This window comes from Odocoileus virginianus, chromosome 12 (genome assembly GCF_023699985.2).
Source record: "Odocoileus virginianus isolate 20LAN1187 ecotype Illinois chromosome 12, Ovbor_1.2, whole genome shotgun sequence".
Taxonomy (NCBI): Eukaryota; Metazoa; Chordata; class Mammalia; order Artiodactyla; family Cervidae; genus Odocoileus; species Odocoileus virginianus.
In genome coordinates this window covers 61,407,127-61,420,163 of record NC_069685.1, presented here as the reverse complement: position 1 = coordinate 61,420,163, position 13,037 = coordinate 61,407,127, and the positions used below count along the sequence as shown (strand labels likewise).

Sequence of the window (13,037 nt, the reverse complement as noted above, 5' to 3'; positions counted from 1 at the left end):
CCACTTGTCCCCTCCACTCAAGCCACTTCTTCTAACTGGGAAAGAAACCCGCAAGGATCATCGACCAATTGGGATGACGTCAAAGCTCACAATGACATTGAGGGATGTGCTACAGGAATGTTTCAATTAACAGCAAAAGCATGTTCCACTGATCCATCATATTTCTGGGCCACCACAGGACCACAAAATCCCTAGCAACCAGGAACTCAACCTAGCAACCACAGCTGCTCCGCTGGAGCAAACGGAGGAAGGGAAGGCATCTTACCAACATGCTCTTGGTTATTTATGAGATTTCAAAGTAGCAGAGAAAGGACACCAAAAGGACAGAGGCGACACATTTATTACAGCTCCCACTGTTAGCCATGAGCATTTGACTTTCAATTAGAAGCAGACTCCATCATCTGCCACTTAGCTCACACAAACAGAAGAATTAGAAAACTTCCACTGAAGCTTCTGTCCATCTTCTCCTCTGCTTCCCGCCTCCCCTGGTGATGGAGGGATGAATGTATGTGCTTCTGATCTAAAACACTTAGGATCAGGAGGATGTTTACTGCTCCCTCAACTTCCAGGGAGCCAGACACCTCTGCATAATGCCCTGAAAAAAAGCCAGTCCCGCCTCAAAATTGAGAAAACAGAAATCAGTCAGGTCGGCGGAACAGACCAACTCACAGCCAGAACGTCTACCAAGAGGAGACTGGATAAAGAGTGGATGGTCCAGGCAGGGCGGAGTGGTGGAGCACCACACAGCCATGAGAAAGATCGCATCACTGATCATGCGAGCACGTGTGTGAACCCCACATGAGTCAGAGGAGCCACATACAAAACACCACGCCGCGTGTGATACTGTTCACGTGAAGGCCAAATGCAAGGAGCACTGCCCTCTGGGAAGAGAAGTCAGGAGGATGACGTGGGTGGGAAGGATGGTTCTGATCCAGTGGTGGCTCCAGGGAGCCTTTGCTGGAATGAGGAATGTTCTATATGGTGATCCAGGGTGGGGTTGCAGGTGTAAGGATATAACCATCGCTGAGTGGTACACTGAAAATGAGTGCTTTTATACACTTGACCATATGGCTCAACTCAAGACAGAAAAATCAATTAAAAATGTAAAAGCCAACTCAGAAGGTGCCCAGGGTTTGTCTGATGCAATCAGACTCAAGGTCAACCCAAGATGGCAGGTCACTTAGAAGAATAAAATCCAAGATATTCTCTGCACATTCAACCAGGCTATGCTTAGAGCAGTGGGAGGTTCTGACCATGCAGAGGCCAGATCCAGACCTGGAAGCAGACAGAACTGCACATGCCCCTAGCTCTGTGCCCCCAGGAGTGTGACAGCACAATCTCCTGCCCTTGCATCGGAGGCTCAGTTTCCACCAACCCTGCACCTAGGTCACTGCGAGGCCTGAATGAGGACATGTGCAAAGCACCAGCACGGTGCCCGGCACACAGTGGTGCCTTTGCCCAGGCTGTCTGGCCTTCCAGGGTCGCCTCCCCCAGCGCTGTCCAGCAGCCCCGGCAGGCAGATCGCCGCAGCCTGTCCTGGGGGCTCCCAGTCCAAGGAGGGAGACACACAGATGCTGATGGCACAGGGTGGGCGCTGGGCCTGGGGCAAGGCGCGGAGCTGGCGTTGGGAAGGAGTGGTGAACAGAGCAAACAGCATGAGCTCAGGGAAGTGGCTGCTGGGTGGGGAGGCAGGCGGGGTGTCCTAGCGGAAGCGCACAGTGAAGGACAGGGCGTGCTGGGTGCCGAGCACCCCGAGGATGGACGTGCAGGCCTCTCTCATGGGGCCGGGGCAGCGGGCACCCGGGGTCTGCAGCCGGGTGCTGCTCTCTGGGGAGGGCGTGGCCCTGGGGGCCTGCAACTCGGTCCCCTGGGGACAAGAACAGGGTGGGGCCAGGGGCCCACTCTGCTTCACAGGGGTGCACATCGCACGCCCTCCTCCAGACCCAGGGCGGGCTCCCCGGGGTCCCCACAGCCCACCAACCAGGAGGGCCCCCACCCCTCCACCCTTGGACCTGGAGCGGCTCTGGAGGGAAACACTGAACACAGCCTCGCCTCATCTGCGAAAGGAACATCGGCGAGCCTGACGGAGACCGCGGGGAGGGCAGGACAGGTCCGTCCAGAGCCAGGGCTCCTGGTATCTCAACACTGACGGGCCTGCGTCCCTCCAGGTGCCGAAAGCACACTTAAGGAGGCAGGAAGGAAGGGCTGCCCTAGGAGCTTTTTTTACCCTGCCAGGCAGCCTCAGTCTCTCCAACCGTCGGAGGAGGAAACTGAGGCTCAGAGAGGGTGAGACATGTGCCCAAGGCCACGTGGTGGGGACGGGCAGAGTCACCACACCCTAGAGTCGCTGCTGAGCCCCAACCCTAGGAGCAGACCCAGGAGCTGGGTGCTGCCCTGCCCACTCCATGGGGTAGAGATTGAAGCTGACAGAGAAGTGACCCAGGAGTGCACAGCAGGTCACATCCCAGAACACACACGGCCTTCGCCTAGGGCTCAGGTCTGCGGTGATGTCAGGGGACACATGCGTGCCAGTTTGGAGTCAGGCCAACCTGGATTCAACAGACATGAACTTGAGCAGACTCCAGGAGACAGTGAAGGCCAGGGAAGCGTGGCAAACTGCAGTCCACGGGGCTGCATAGTCAGACAGGACTGAGTGACTGAACAACGACGACCTGGACGTCAGTCCCGCCTCTGCCACTCAAAAGCTGTGTGCCCTTGGGCAAGGAGCTTCACCTCCCTGAGCCTGGCTACTCCTCCTGGAAAACAGATGTGATCTTAATCCCCTCTGTCAAAGGGGCCTTGCGAGGATTAAGTAAGAGAAAGCTCCGGGCAGAGCCCCTGGCAGGAGCACCACAGTCCCCAATCTTCTGTCTGGAGCACATTCCTCCACAGCTGATGCCTGGGTCACAAAAAATAAATGTGCCTCAGGCCGAAGCCTGGCTGCTGACAGCCAGGAGCAAACTGCTGGGAGGCAAGGATTATTACTATTATTATGATGATGATGACCGCCACTGATGGTACTTATTTTTTAAAAAATCAGCCTAGGTTGTGGAAAAATAAATTACAGAGAAGAAGAAAATAATATGAAAGCTTTGTGATTTCAAATGTGTCCTGGTGCCCCAGCAGATCTCAAACAAGTTCCATTTCAGAGCTGAGATGTGGCGGGTTGTGGGAGGGGCGGGGCGGGTGGCGCTGCGCAGGGCCCAGAAGGGGAAGCTGGCGGTCGGCCAGCAGCAGCAGTCCCGGAGGGCCGCTCCCCCTGGACCCTGCTCCAGCTGACAGCCCCCACCCCCACACCCTCACCCTGCACTCTACTGCCTGCCTGCCTCTCCCCCTCCGTCACCTCTGCATCAGGGGCTCAGGAAGGCTGGCCTCCCTGCACCTGACTCACTTCTCTCTCAGGAGATCAGCTCATGCTCACCTCCTCCAGGCAGCCTTCTCTGATACAACTTCAACCCTCCATGACTGCCTGTGCAACATTCAGGACACACTTTAAGTTAAAAAAAAAAAAAATTATTCGATGTTTATCTGAAACTCTAATTTAACTGGGCATCCTGTTATGTTTCCAGTTTTTGTGAATCATGATTGACAAATGAGTACGGTCTATTTTTAGGTGTGCAATGTGAGGATGGGATACATGCACACGTTGTGAAGTGATTGCCACGGTGAAGTTAATGCATGCCTCCATCACCTCACAGTTACCATTTCTTGGTGTGTGATGAGATCACTGAAGATCTACCCTCCCAGGACATTTCAAGTGAACAGTAAGTGTTAATAATACAATCACCACTGTCCTACATCAGTTACAAGATGAATACATGCAGGCATCCAGCATTTCTCTTTGCTGACTCTGCTGACTTTAGGGGCTTCAGGGTGACGGAGCAGTTCTCACTCCTGGGGGCATTTTCTGAGCACCGAATTCCTTTACTGAGATGATACCTGGATGGCCCAATCCCAGAAAATGAGCCCAGGCTTGCATCAAAGGCCAATGAGCTTCCAGATTCTATTTTTGCTCTTAGAGAACAAAGAAAACACTCTCTCTGTACCTGCCAGGTAGCAGGACAAGAACAAAGAACTACCCTACGAGTTCCCACAGATCAACTGGTCTAAAAAAACAACTCCCAGAAACACAGAAAAAAGAAAACCACTTCAAACTCCTCCTGGATATGGGTTCACACTGCGCCCATTCCTGTGTGCAGACTGTGAACAAACAGGTCAGGCCGGGAAGCTCACAGGGGCCTGGCTTGAGCCTTTTTTGTCCTCAAAACCAAGAAAATAAACCATCATGCTCTTGCTGGCCCAAGTTCATTAGAGGAAGCCCAGCACTGGGGCAGCCACGCATCCTTTGCCGTCCAGGGTAGGGTCTGGGCTGCCCAGGCCCCCCAACCAGGGCAGAAGGGGCCTGGATGAAGACCATACTGCAGGTCCCCTCGAGGCAGGGGCAGCAACGGCAAGGTGAGGCTAGGGGAACCGCATCGCCCCACTCCCTCTCACCCTGCCCACTGTTGAAACAGACTTGCTGACCCTGCTTCTCAAGGCGGGGTCCCTGGACCCCCAGCCTCAGCATCACCTGGGGACTTGTGAGACATGCAGACTGTTAGGTCCCGGCCCAGGCCTACTTAGTCAATAACTGCAGACAGTACCCAACAGAGAGAGAGGGGGACAGAGAGAGAGCGAGCCTTACTGAGGCGTAACTGACAAAAACAAACCACTCGTCTTTAAGTATAACGTGATAAGCTTTGACATACACACAAATGAAAGCATCAGTGCTAAAGAAAATGGACGCATCCCTCAGCCCCAAAAGTTCGCTTTCACATAACTCTTTCTTCCCCTTTCTGCCCTCACCCAATGCCCAGTCAACCACTGACCTGCCTGATGTCACGGCAGGTTCATCTGCACTTTTCAGAGGTTCACATAAATGAGATCATACAGCTGTACTCTTTCATCCCAGATTTTTCACTCAGCACAGTTATTTTGATCAGTACTTCTTTATTATTGAGGAGCATACTATCTTTATGGATATTCCACAATGAATTCACCCACTCACCTGTTAATAGACATTTTGGATAGTTTCTGGGTTTTGGCTATCACAAATAAAACTGCTAATGAACTCATGTGAAAAAGTGGATGCACACGTCCATTCTCCTGCATAAACCCCTAGGAGTAGACTGGCACCCCATGTGGGAGGTAAACACTAAACTTTGTGAGAGACGGTTTGCCAAGATGGTAAGAGACTTCTTCCACTCCCACCTGCAAGGTTATGAGAGCTCCAGGTACCCCAGATTCTCACCAGCACGTGTTATGCTCCATCTTTTCAAGTGTAGGCACTCTATGTATCGTGTCGTGGTATTTCATCGTGGTTTTAAATTCCTTTAATTACTAACGTATATTGTACACGCTTATCTGCCATCTATGTAATCTTCTTTGGTAAAACTATGTGGAAATTCTTCTGCCCAACTTTTTTGTCAGGTTGTTTTATTTATGAGTTCTGAGAGTCATTTATATATTTTGGATTCAGAGACTTCCTCACATATGTGATGTGCAAGTATCTCCTCCCAGTCTGTGGCTTGTATTTTCATATTAACAGTGACACTCAAACAGCAAAATTCTTAATTTCAATGAAGTGCAGCTCACCGACTTGTTCTCTCGGGGGCTGAACTTTTAATGTCACACCTATGAAGTCTCGACTCAATCCAAAGTTACTGAAACTTTTCTCCTGTTTCCTTAATTTTACAGCTTTAAGTTTTACATTTAGGCCTAGGATCCATTTTGGTTAATTTTTCTATATGGTGTGAGTTCTTGTGGATTGAAATTCTTTTTTTTTTTTTTTAATTTGCATGAGGATGTCCAATTATTCCAGCACCCTTTGTTTCCCCAACATGTATGTCTGGAAAAAAAGCTTAGGAATAGAAATGATCATTCCCCTCCACCTGGTGAACTACTCATTCTTCAAAACCCAGGTCAGATATCCTCTTGACTAAAGAAGCCTTCCCTGACTGAGACCAAGTAGCTTTCAACTATCCTCTGTTACAGAGAATTTTGTACAGACTCTGGCACATCCTTATCTCACATGACTGCATTAATTCCCAAGTCGTTCTCTCCTGACCAAGTGAAAATTCACAGATGAGGACCATAATCCCAGCATTTAGCACAGGCATGACACAGACAGTGATAGTAGGAGTGTGGGGGTGGGAGGTGACTCAAAGTAACTTTTAAAGTATAAAAAAGTAAATAAAACGAGTGAATAATCTTCTTTCTTAAACAACTGAATACCAACTCTCCAGGCCCTGGTCATAGGCCCCACCTTCCGGGAAGTCATCTCTGACCTCCCCTTCCCACACTAAACATCATTAACAGTATTTCCTAGGAGAATCACGTCTGACTGACGTGATCCGAGCCCAGGGCTAGGTGCTTCATGACATCCTTTCCTTTAATCCTCACAACAGGTCCATGAGGAGATACCACTTCCACCGTCATTTTACCAAAGAGGAGACAGATGTCCAGAGAGGCTAGGACCCATGCCTGAGGTCATACATCCAGTAAGTGTCAGAGGGGGGGTTTGAATCTAGACAGCCTGTCCCAGAGCCCACACTCTTACCTCTACACAGATCATCTCTTGGTTCCCGTTATTTGTACAAGACTCATTTCCCCGACAAGCCCAGGCCCCACAAAGGCAGTCCTGCCTCCCCCATGTGACCAGCCCTGGCCAACTCTGCACCCCAGTGGCAGAGGGACCCCTCGCTCATGGGGACACAAGACCACTCACACCCAGAAGGGCTTCCTCCTTACCTTAGGCCACAGGCCCATGCCGAAAGAGCTGCTGTCCGCCATCTGGTGCAGGTACAGGTCTGTCCTGGAAACAGAAGGGGCCAGAAGTAAGGGGGGACGTGCCCACACTGGTGGTCCGGGAGAGCAGGTGGTCATCATGGTGTGGGGCTCCACACAATGCCCCAGGTGGCCCCAGTGCTGGCCTAGGGCCCTGGCCCCACTGCCCAAATATTCCTCACTTGCTGCCCTCCCCGGGCCCTTCCTAAGGGAAGGCCTTCCAGAAGCTTCCTTACTCCGCAGCTACCCTGCTCTGAGAACTGAGAGCTTCCTCTCTCATCTCTCTGTAGGGTGCAAGTGTCCCTCTGACCTTCTCAGGAGGCTCAGGGCAGGTGGAGCCTCTCCCTCAAATCAGGGAGGAAGGCAGGAGACAAACAGTGGGGGACACAGAGGGGACCTCGCCTGGGGTAAGCAACCTCTCAAGCCTCATGGGAACTTTGCTCCTTCTCTCTGCAGATGAGGAGACCGAGGCTCAGAGACAGGGAGCCACGTGCCCAAGGATGAGGAAACCGAGGCTCAGAGACAGGGAGCCACGTGCCCAAGGACACCCAGGAGTCAGGGAGGGGCAGAAAGGACTCCCCAGGCCACCTCCTTCAGGAGGCCCTCCGAGATGCGGCTCCTGGCTTCTCGGCTGGCTATTCCACCTGGTGCCTCCTTGCCCTGAGATACCTCAGGTGCAGCCAGGGCTCTCACAGAGTCGAGGAACTTCTGCAAGGTTTGGGGTCTGCTGTTCCTCGCCCACCTCCGAAGCTGCTGTCAGAGCCTGGACCGAAATACCAGCACCAGAGTAGACATCCTCCACACCCCAGCATGGATAAACAGCCGTACGTGAAGTATCTCACTTAATCCTACAAGGTCAGTCAAGGTACTGCTTCCACTTTACAGAGTAAGAAACAGCGGTTCAGAGCAGATGACACCTGGCCAGGTTCCCCAGCTGGGAGCAGTCCCAGGCAGCTGGAATCAGAGGCCAGGTTCCTCACCACTGGGCTCCACTCGGCTCTGGGTAGAGCTGGGGCTGGGCCCCGGGAGAGCCGACACCCTCTGTCTCACTGGCCTCGGCTGGCCCCACCCAGCCCAGTTGCTCACCTGAGATCCAGGTCCAACCCAGCTAGCATCTGGGAGAAAACTTCGAAATTGCCTTCCCCTTCTGGCTGCCGGGCCACACGGCTCTTCTCCAAAAGCATTGTCTGCCAAGGAGAGGAGAGACACCCGGTCACCACGAGGCCACTAGGCTGCCCCACCCAGACCCACTCAACTGCCTGAGGCAACATTTCAGGCCCCAACTTGGCTGGACACCTCCGAATTGGAACAGCCGGGCCCTGGTCTTATTGATTCAGATTCCGCAAAGGGAATTAACAAATGCTCTTTGATTAAGGAACTCCTTCTGATTAAGGAATCCAAAGGCAATCACAATTATTGTACATAAGAGTCACCCTCCAACATACTCTCATATAACGGAAGCCTGTAATAACTCGACCCAAATGATGATGAAGGCGAGAATTCCAGGGCCAGTTCGGAAAGGGGATTTATTTGGCACCAGTGAGTCTGGATATTATCCCAGCTCCACATACAAACAACCCTTCTAATAACCTAATCCTATTTTCTGTTCAAACAGAATGTTTGTGGAGAGGAAGGGGAGGGGCCGGGCAATTTTGGAGATGGGAACAAACAGGCCATGTGCTCGTCACACACGAGCTGCCGCGGAAGGCCGGAGAGTGTCTGTTTAATTTCAGCTTACACTTTTAAGAGCCAACTAATGAGCAGCTGAATTATATATTTACTCATGAATATTTCATCCTTGTGATACTCCAAGATGCAGACAGGCCAGTTCGCTCCAGGACGGGATGTGGGGGCACTGAACGAGGTGGGAAGGACCTGGCCAGGGCCTGGGGAGCGATGACCATTTAGACACATTCCAAGGTCCCTGCTGGAGGCACGGGCCCTGCTCAGTGGGGCTGGGGACCCTGCAGCTCTGGGGACTCCCTCCCTCTCCCACCCAGAGGCCTCACCTGGAGCTGGGCAGCCGTGACTCGGCCTGTGGCGTTGAAGTCCAGTGACATCACCATGGCGAACCGGGTGGCACTGCGGCTGTGGCCAGTGGACACAGAGCCGAAGGCCCGGAGGACGGTGAAGGCAGCTCGAATCTTCTCCACTGTGGGGACATGGGTGGGGCATCACACACGGCCCAGTCACTGCCACCCCTGCCTCTCACAGGACCCCATTCTGGGCCCAGGCCCCAAAGGGACCCCTGCCACCTCCCCAGATCAGCTCCAAGCCATGCCCATTTCACTGCTGGGCTGGCCCTGTGCTGAGAGCAGAAGGGCAGGGGAGCAAGGCTGCGTGAAGACAGGGGGATACACAGACCCCAGACTGCTGCCTTCTGAGTGACAGGGGCTGTCCCAGGGTCTCCTGGACCTGGTGGAATTTAGGAGGAGGTCAGGGCGTTAATATTCTTAGGCCTGCTCTCAGAGGACTCCCCATCACAGCAGGGTTGAAAAGCCCTGCAGTCTTCCCACAACTGTTTACCAAGTTCCTCTCTGTGCCAGGTGCTGCGCTAGGCACCTGGATTCAGCCTAGCCTGACTCCCACCCTCCAACCCACACACACTGTCAGCACACCTACATTCTGCAAGGGCCAAGTCTGGTGCCTCTCCCGGCTGGATGCCCAGCTCCTAACCTGCGCCAGATACAGAGCAGGTGCTCAATAAAGCACTGGAATAACCCCAGGGAAAAGCAGGATAATACAACAGTTAAGCAAGTTTGAATACGGGATCTCCCTTTTGATAGCTACATGGTTTGGAGCAAATTAACCTTCCTGTGTCTCAGACACCCCATCTATAAGATGGGTAAGTACCTACCTACCTCATGTGGTTGTCATGAAGACTAAAAGATTTAATAACGTAAAGTGCTTAGAACAGGCTTCAAAGGAGGTGCTGTTAGTATTATGTTTGCTATTATACTAAAAAGCAGTATTGCTTGGGCCATATATTCTCAGCAGGGTGAATACTGCCCTCAAGAGGGCAGAAACTGATTCCTGAAGGTGGGGAAGTTTTCCTTTCTTATGTACAGAGCACAGATACACACACACACACATAGACCTAACTGCATAAACAGATACATGGTGAACCTCTGGCATTAAACTTCCATGGTGGGAGGTGATTAGCAGAGGTAACATCTAAAAAGCCCTCAGAGGGGCAACAGTAGGTTGAGAACTCTGGCTCAGGGTACCAGCTCTGGAGCTTTGAATCCTGGCACTAGTCTGTATGAGCCACGTGGTCTGGGCAAGCTGGTTAACCTCTCTGCGTCTTACTGGACTCCTCTATAAAATTCAAATAATAACGATATCTTCCTTACAGGGCTGTTTTAAATAATGAATAAGTTAACCTGTTTGGAATGGGTCTGGCTCACAAGTCCTCAGCAAGCACTCACTACGATCACTACCAATACTGAATTATTATTATCGACTGACGCGCTCTCTGTGGGGCCCAGCTCACACATCACTTCCTCAGGGCAGCCGCCTGCCCCTCCGCCGTGACCCCTCCTCCTCCCGCGACCCTGCCCCACCACGTCGTGGCACAGAGCGCTGGCGTCGGGCACAGACAGGCAGCTGAGCTTCCCTTCTGGCCATCCGCTCCTCCTGAGCACAGGCCCGGCCCCGTCTTTACTCGCCAGGTCCTCTGCACAGTCCAGCGGGCCGTGCACTGCACGAGGACCCCACGTCGACGGGCACAGCATTTGGATCCTACACTCATAGGCCTGCAGTTATCAGGATGCTGGTCCAGGACGCGGCTGTCCAGTGCTTGGTTCTAACAATGACTGGGTGTTGATGACTGACCTGCAGATGGCAGTCGGAGTCTGGAGGAAGGAGGCCTGTCTTCCAATTCACACAGAAGCACCTGGCAGAGCAGGGATGGCCCAGCCCGGAAGCCAGCACAGGGTCTGCACACATGCGCTCAGTGAAGGCTGGCTGACTGGATGCAAGAAAGGCCACCCAGGGCCTCCTCCAACTCTCTCTTCCCTCTTCCTACGCCCCACCCCCTCCATGTCCTGGCTGCACGTCACCTGGTGACCACTATACCTGAGACCCTGCGGTCCACGCTGCCCGCCATCCCCACCAGGTGCTCCAGGACCTGCTCACAGCAGGTGGTCTTGCCAGCGCCGCTCCGGCCCAGCGTCACGATGCTCTGGTCTCTCCGCTGGCTCAGCAGAGCCCAGTACGCCTGCTGGGCCAGGGAGCTGATGTGGGCAGGCAGGCCGTCCCAGCGGTTCCTGGGCACCTGCAGGAAGATCACAGGCGTCAGCCTTCCCAGCAATCCAGAGCCCAGGAAGCACTTCACAACCAGCCTTGAGCTCAGATCCATGTTCCTGCTCCCATCCCACTCCAGACCTAACAGAGAAATTGTATGTTTTTCCGGGGAGAGCCCAGTGTGAAGGTCGAGTCCCATCACTGGTCCCCTGTGAGTCCATGCATAGTCTCGGACCCTGACCTGAGCCTGGGCCTGCTCTTCAACTAATGAGAGGCCTGAACTAGTGCTGAACCAGAGCTGCGTTAGCTCACAGGGTTCATCTCACTTGCTACTATGTAAATCACCGGATTGTACCTGCCTGAACAGAGCAGCAGGATAGACAGCCCAACTGATCAGTGATGCCAGCCATGGAGACAGGATGGGGCATGGGGAGATGGCGGTACATGTCCTAAGTATTTGCCATAACAGATTTCAATGATGCCTGAAGCTGCCTCCACCTCCTTCATTCCTCCATCCACTCATTCTTCACTCAAAAACAAACGCTCGTTGAATGTCTACTATGTAGCAGGCACTGGGGACACAGCATTACTCAAAACAAATTAAGGAAATTTTTGCCCCTTGTGGGGTTCCTGGTGGCACCAGTGGTGAAGAATCCATCTACCAATGCAGGAGATTCAAGAGACATGGATCCGATCCTAGGGTGGGAAGACTGGGGAAAGAAACGGCAGCCCACTCCAACATTCTTGCCTGGAGAATCCCACAGACAGAGCATCCTGGGGGGCTGCAGTGCATGGGGTCGCAGAACGCCGGACACGGCTGAGCCGCTGAGCGCACACACGCTGCCCACTGCGAGCAGACACCTCACAGTTAGACACCTGTTAAAGCAGCTGAAAACGGGCTTTAAATGTCGGGGTTTTTGACACTCTCCACCAAGTTCTGGAGCAGAGGCAGAACAACTAGAGTTCCCCCACAGCGCCGGTGGGAAGGCTCCACGGTAAGGCCTGCCTGGAGGACAGTTTGGCAGCTTCCTTTACAGTGAGATAGCAGAGCAAACCCCACGCCGAGGGATTTACCCACGACAAGTGAGCACCCGTGTCCACCAAAAAGCCCTCTCTCTGTCACTGGCTACACTGGCTATGTATTCAAAATCATAAAAAAAAACCACCCTAGAAACAACACAAACGTCCTTCAGCCAAAGAGCGAGTAAGGCAACCAATCACCCTAGTTTTGAAACTGGGACAGCGGGTCCCCCTCTGAATGGATAAAGGAAGCTACACAATAGAATAAAAGAACCAACAGCTCAGAGCTGCAACAATATGAGTGAATTTCAAACGTGGGCGTTGTGTGAATTGTGCTAAGTGGAAGAAGCCAATTCAAAAGGTTACATGCTGTAGAGTCCATTTATAGGACTTTTCAGAAAAGGCAAAACTAGGGGAAAGGGACAAAGGAACAGATCACAGTGGCTGCCGAGGGCAGGTCATGGCGGAGGGGATATCCACAAGGGTGTAGAAACTTTTGGGGGTGATGGAACTTCCTGAAATTGATGGGTGGAGGCGGGTACACAATTGTGTTTGCCAAAAACCTACAGAACTGAACGTTAAAAGAGGTGACTTTAACTGTATGTAAATTAAACCTTTACAAACACATTTTCATATATAAAAAAGCCCTGCCTCTAGAACTTGCTTTCATCTGGGAGAGGACAGGTGATAAACAAACCAATTAAATTACACTGAACGGGAGTCATTTTAAAGCCACGAGCCTGAATGAGATCACCAAGGAAGTGGACCCTTCAAGAGGGAGAGAGAAGAGGTGGGGGGTGCGGCTGACCTGAAGAGGTCAGGGACCAGCTACGGAGGCTGAGAGGGCGGGCTGGTGGACGGGAGGAAAACCAGGAGAGCACCATCCCGGGAGCTGAGGGAGGGAGTGGCGGCAGGAGGAGGGGGACCGGCCCCTGAAGTGCATCCGG

At 52.8% G+C, this 13,037-nt stretch overlaps 1 protein-coding gene across 1 annotated transcript in view; it reads right to left on the bottom strand.

Annotated features, from left to right (window-relative positions):
• MYO18B (myosin XVIIIB) overlaps window positions 1–13,037 on the bottom strand; it is a 210,624-nt gene that overhangs the window by 185,503 nt on the left and 12,084 nt on the right. Inside the window, exons 7-10 of the mRNA XM_070474664.1 lie at window positions 10,903–11,101; window positions 8,835–8,977; window positions 7,912–8,012; window positions 6,790–6,853 (exon numbers count right to left, since the gene is read on the bottom strand). Of these exons, the coding sequence (XP_070330765.1) occupies window positions 6,790–6,853; window positions 7,912–8,012; window positions 8,835–8,977; window positions 10,903–11,101 (507 nt within the window). The remainder of the gene's footprint in view (window positions 1–6,789; window positions 6,854–7,911; window positions 8,013–8,834; window positions 8,978–10,902; window positions 11,102–13,037) is intronic.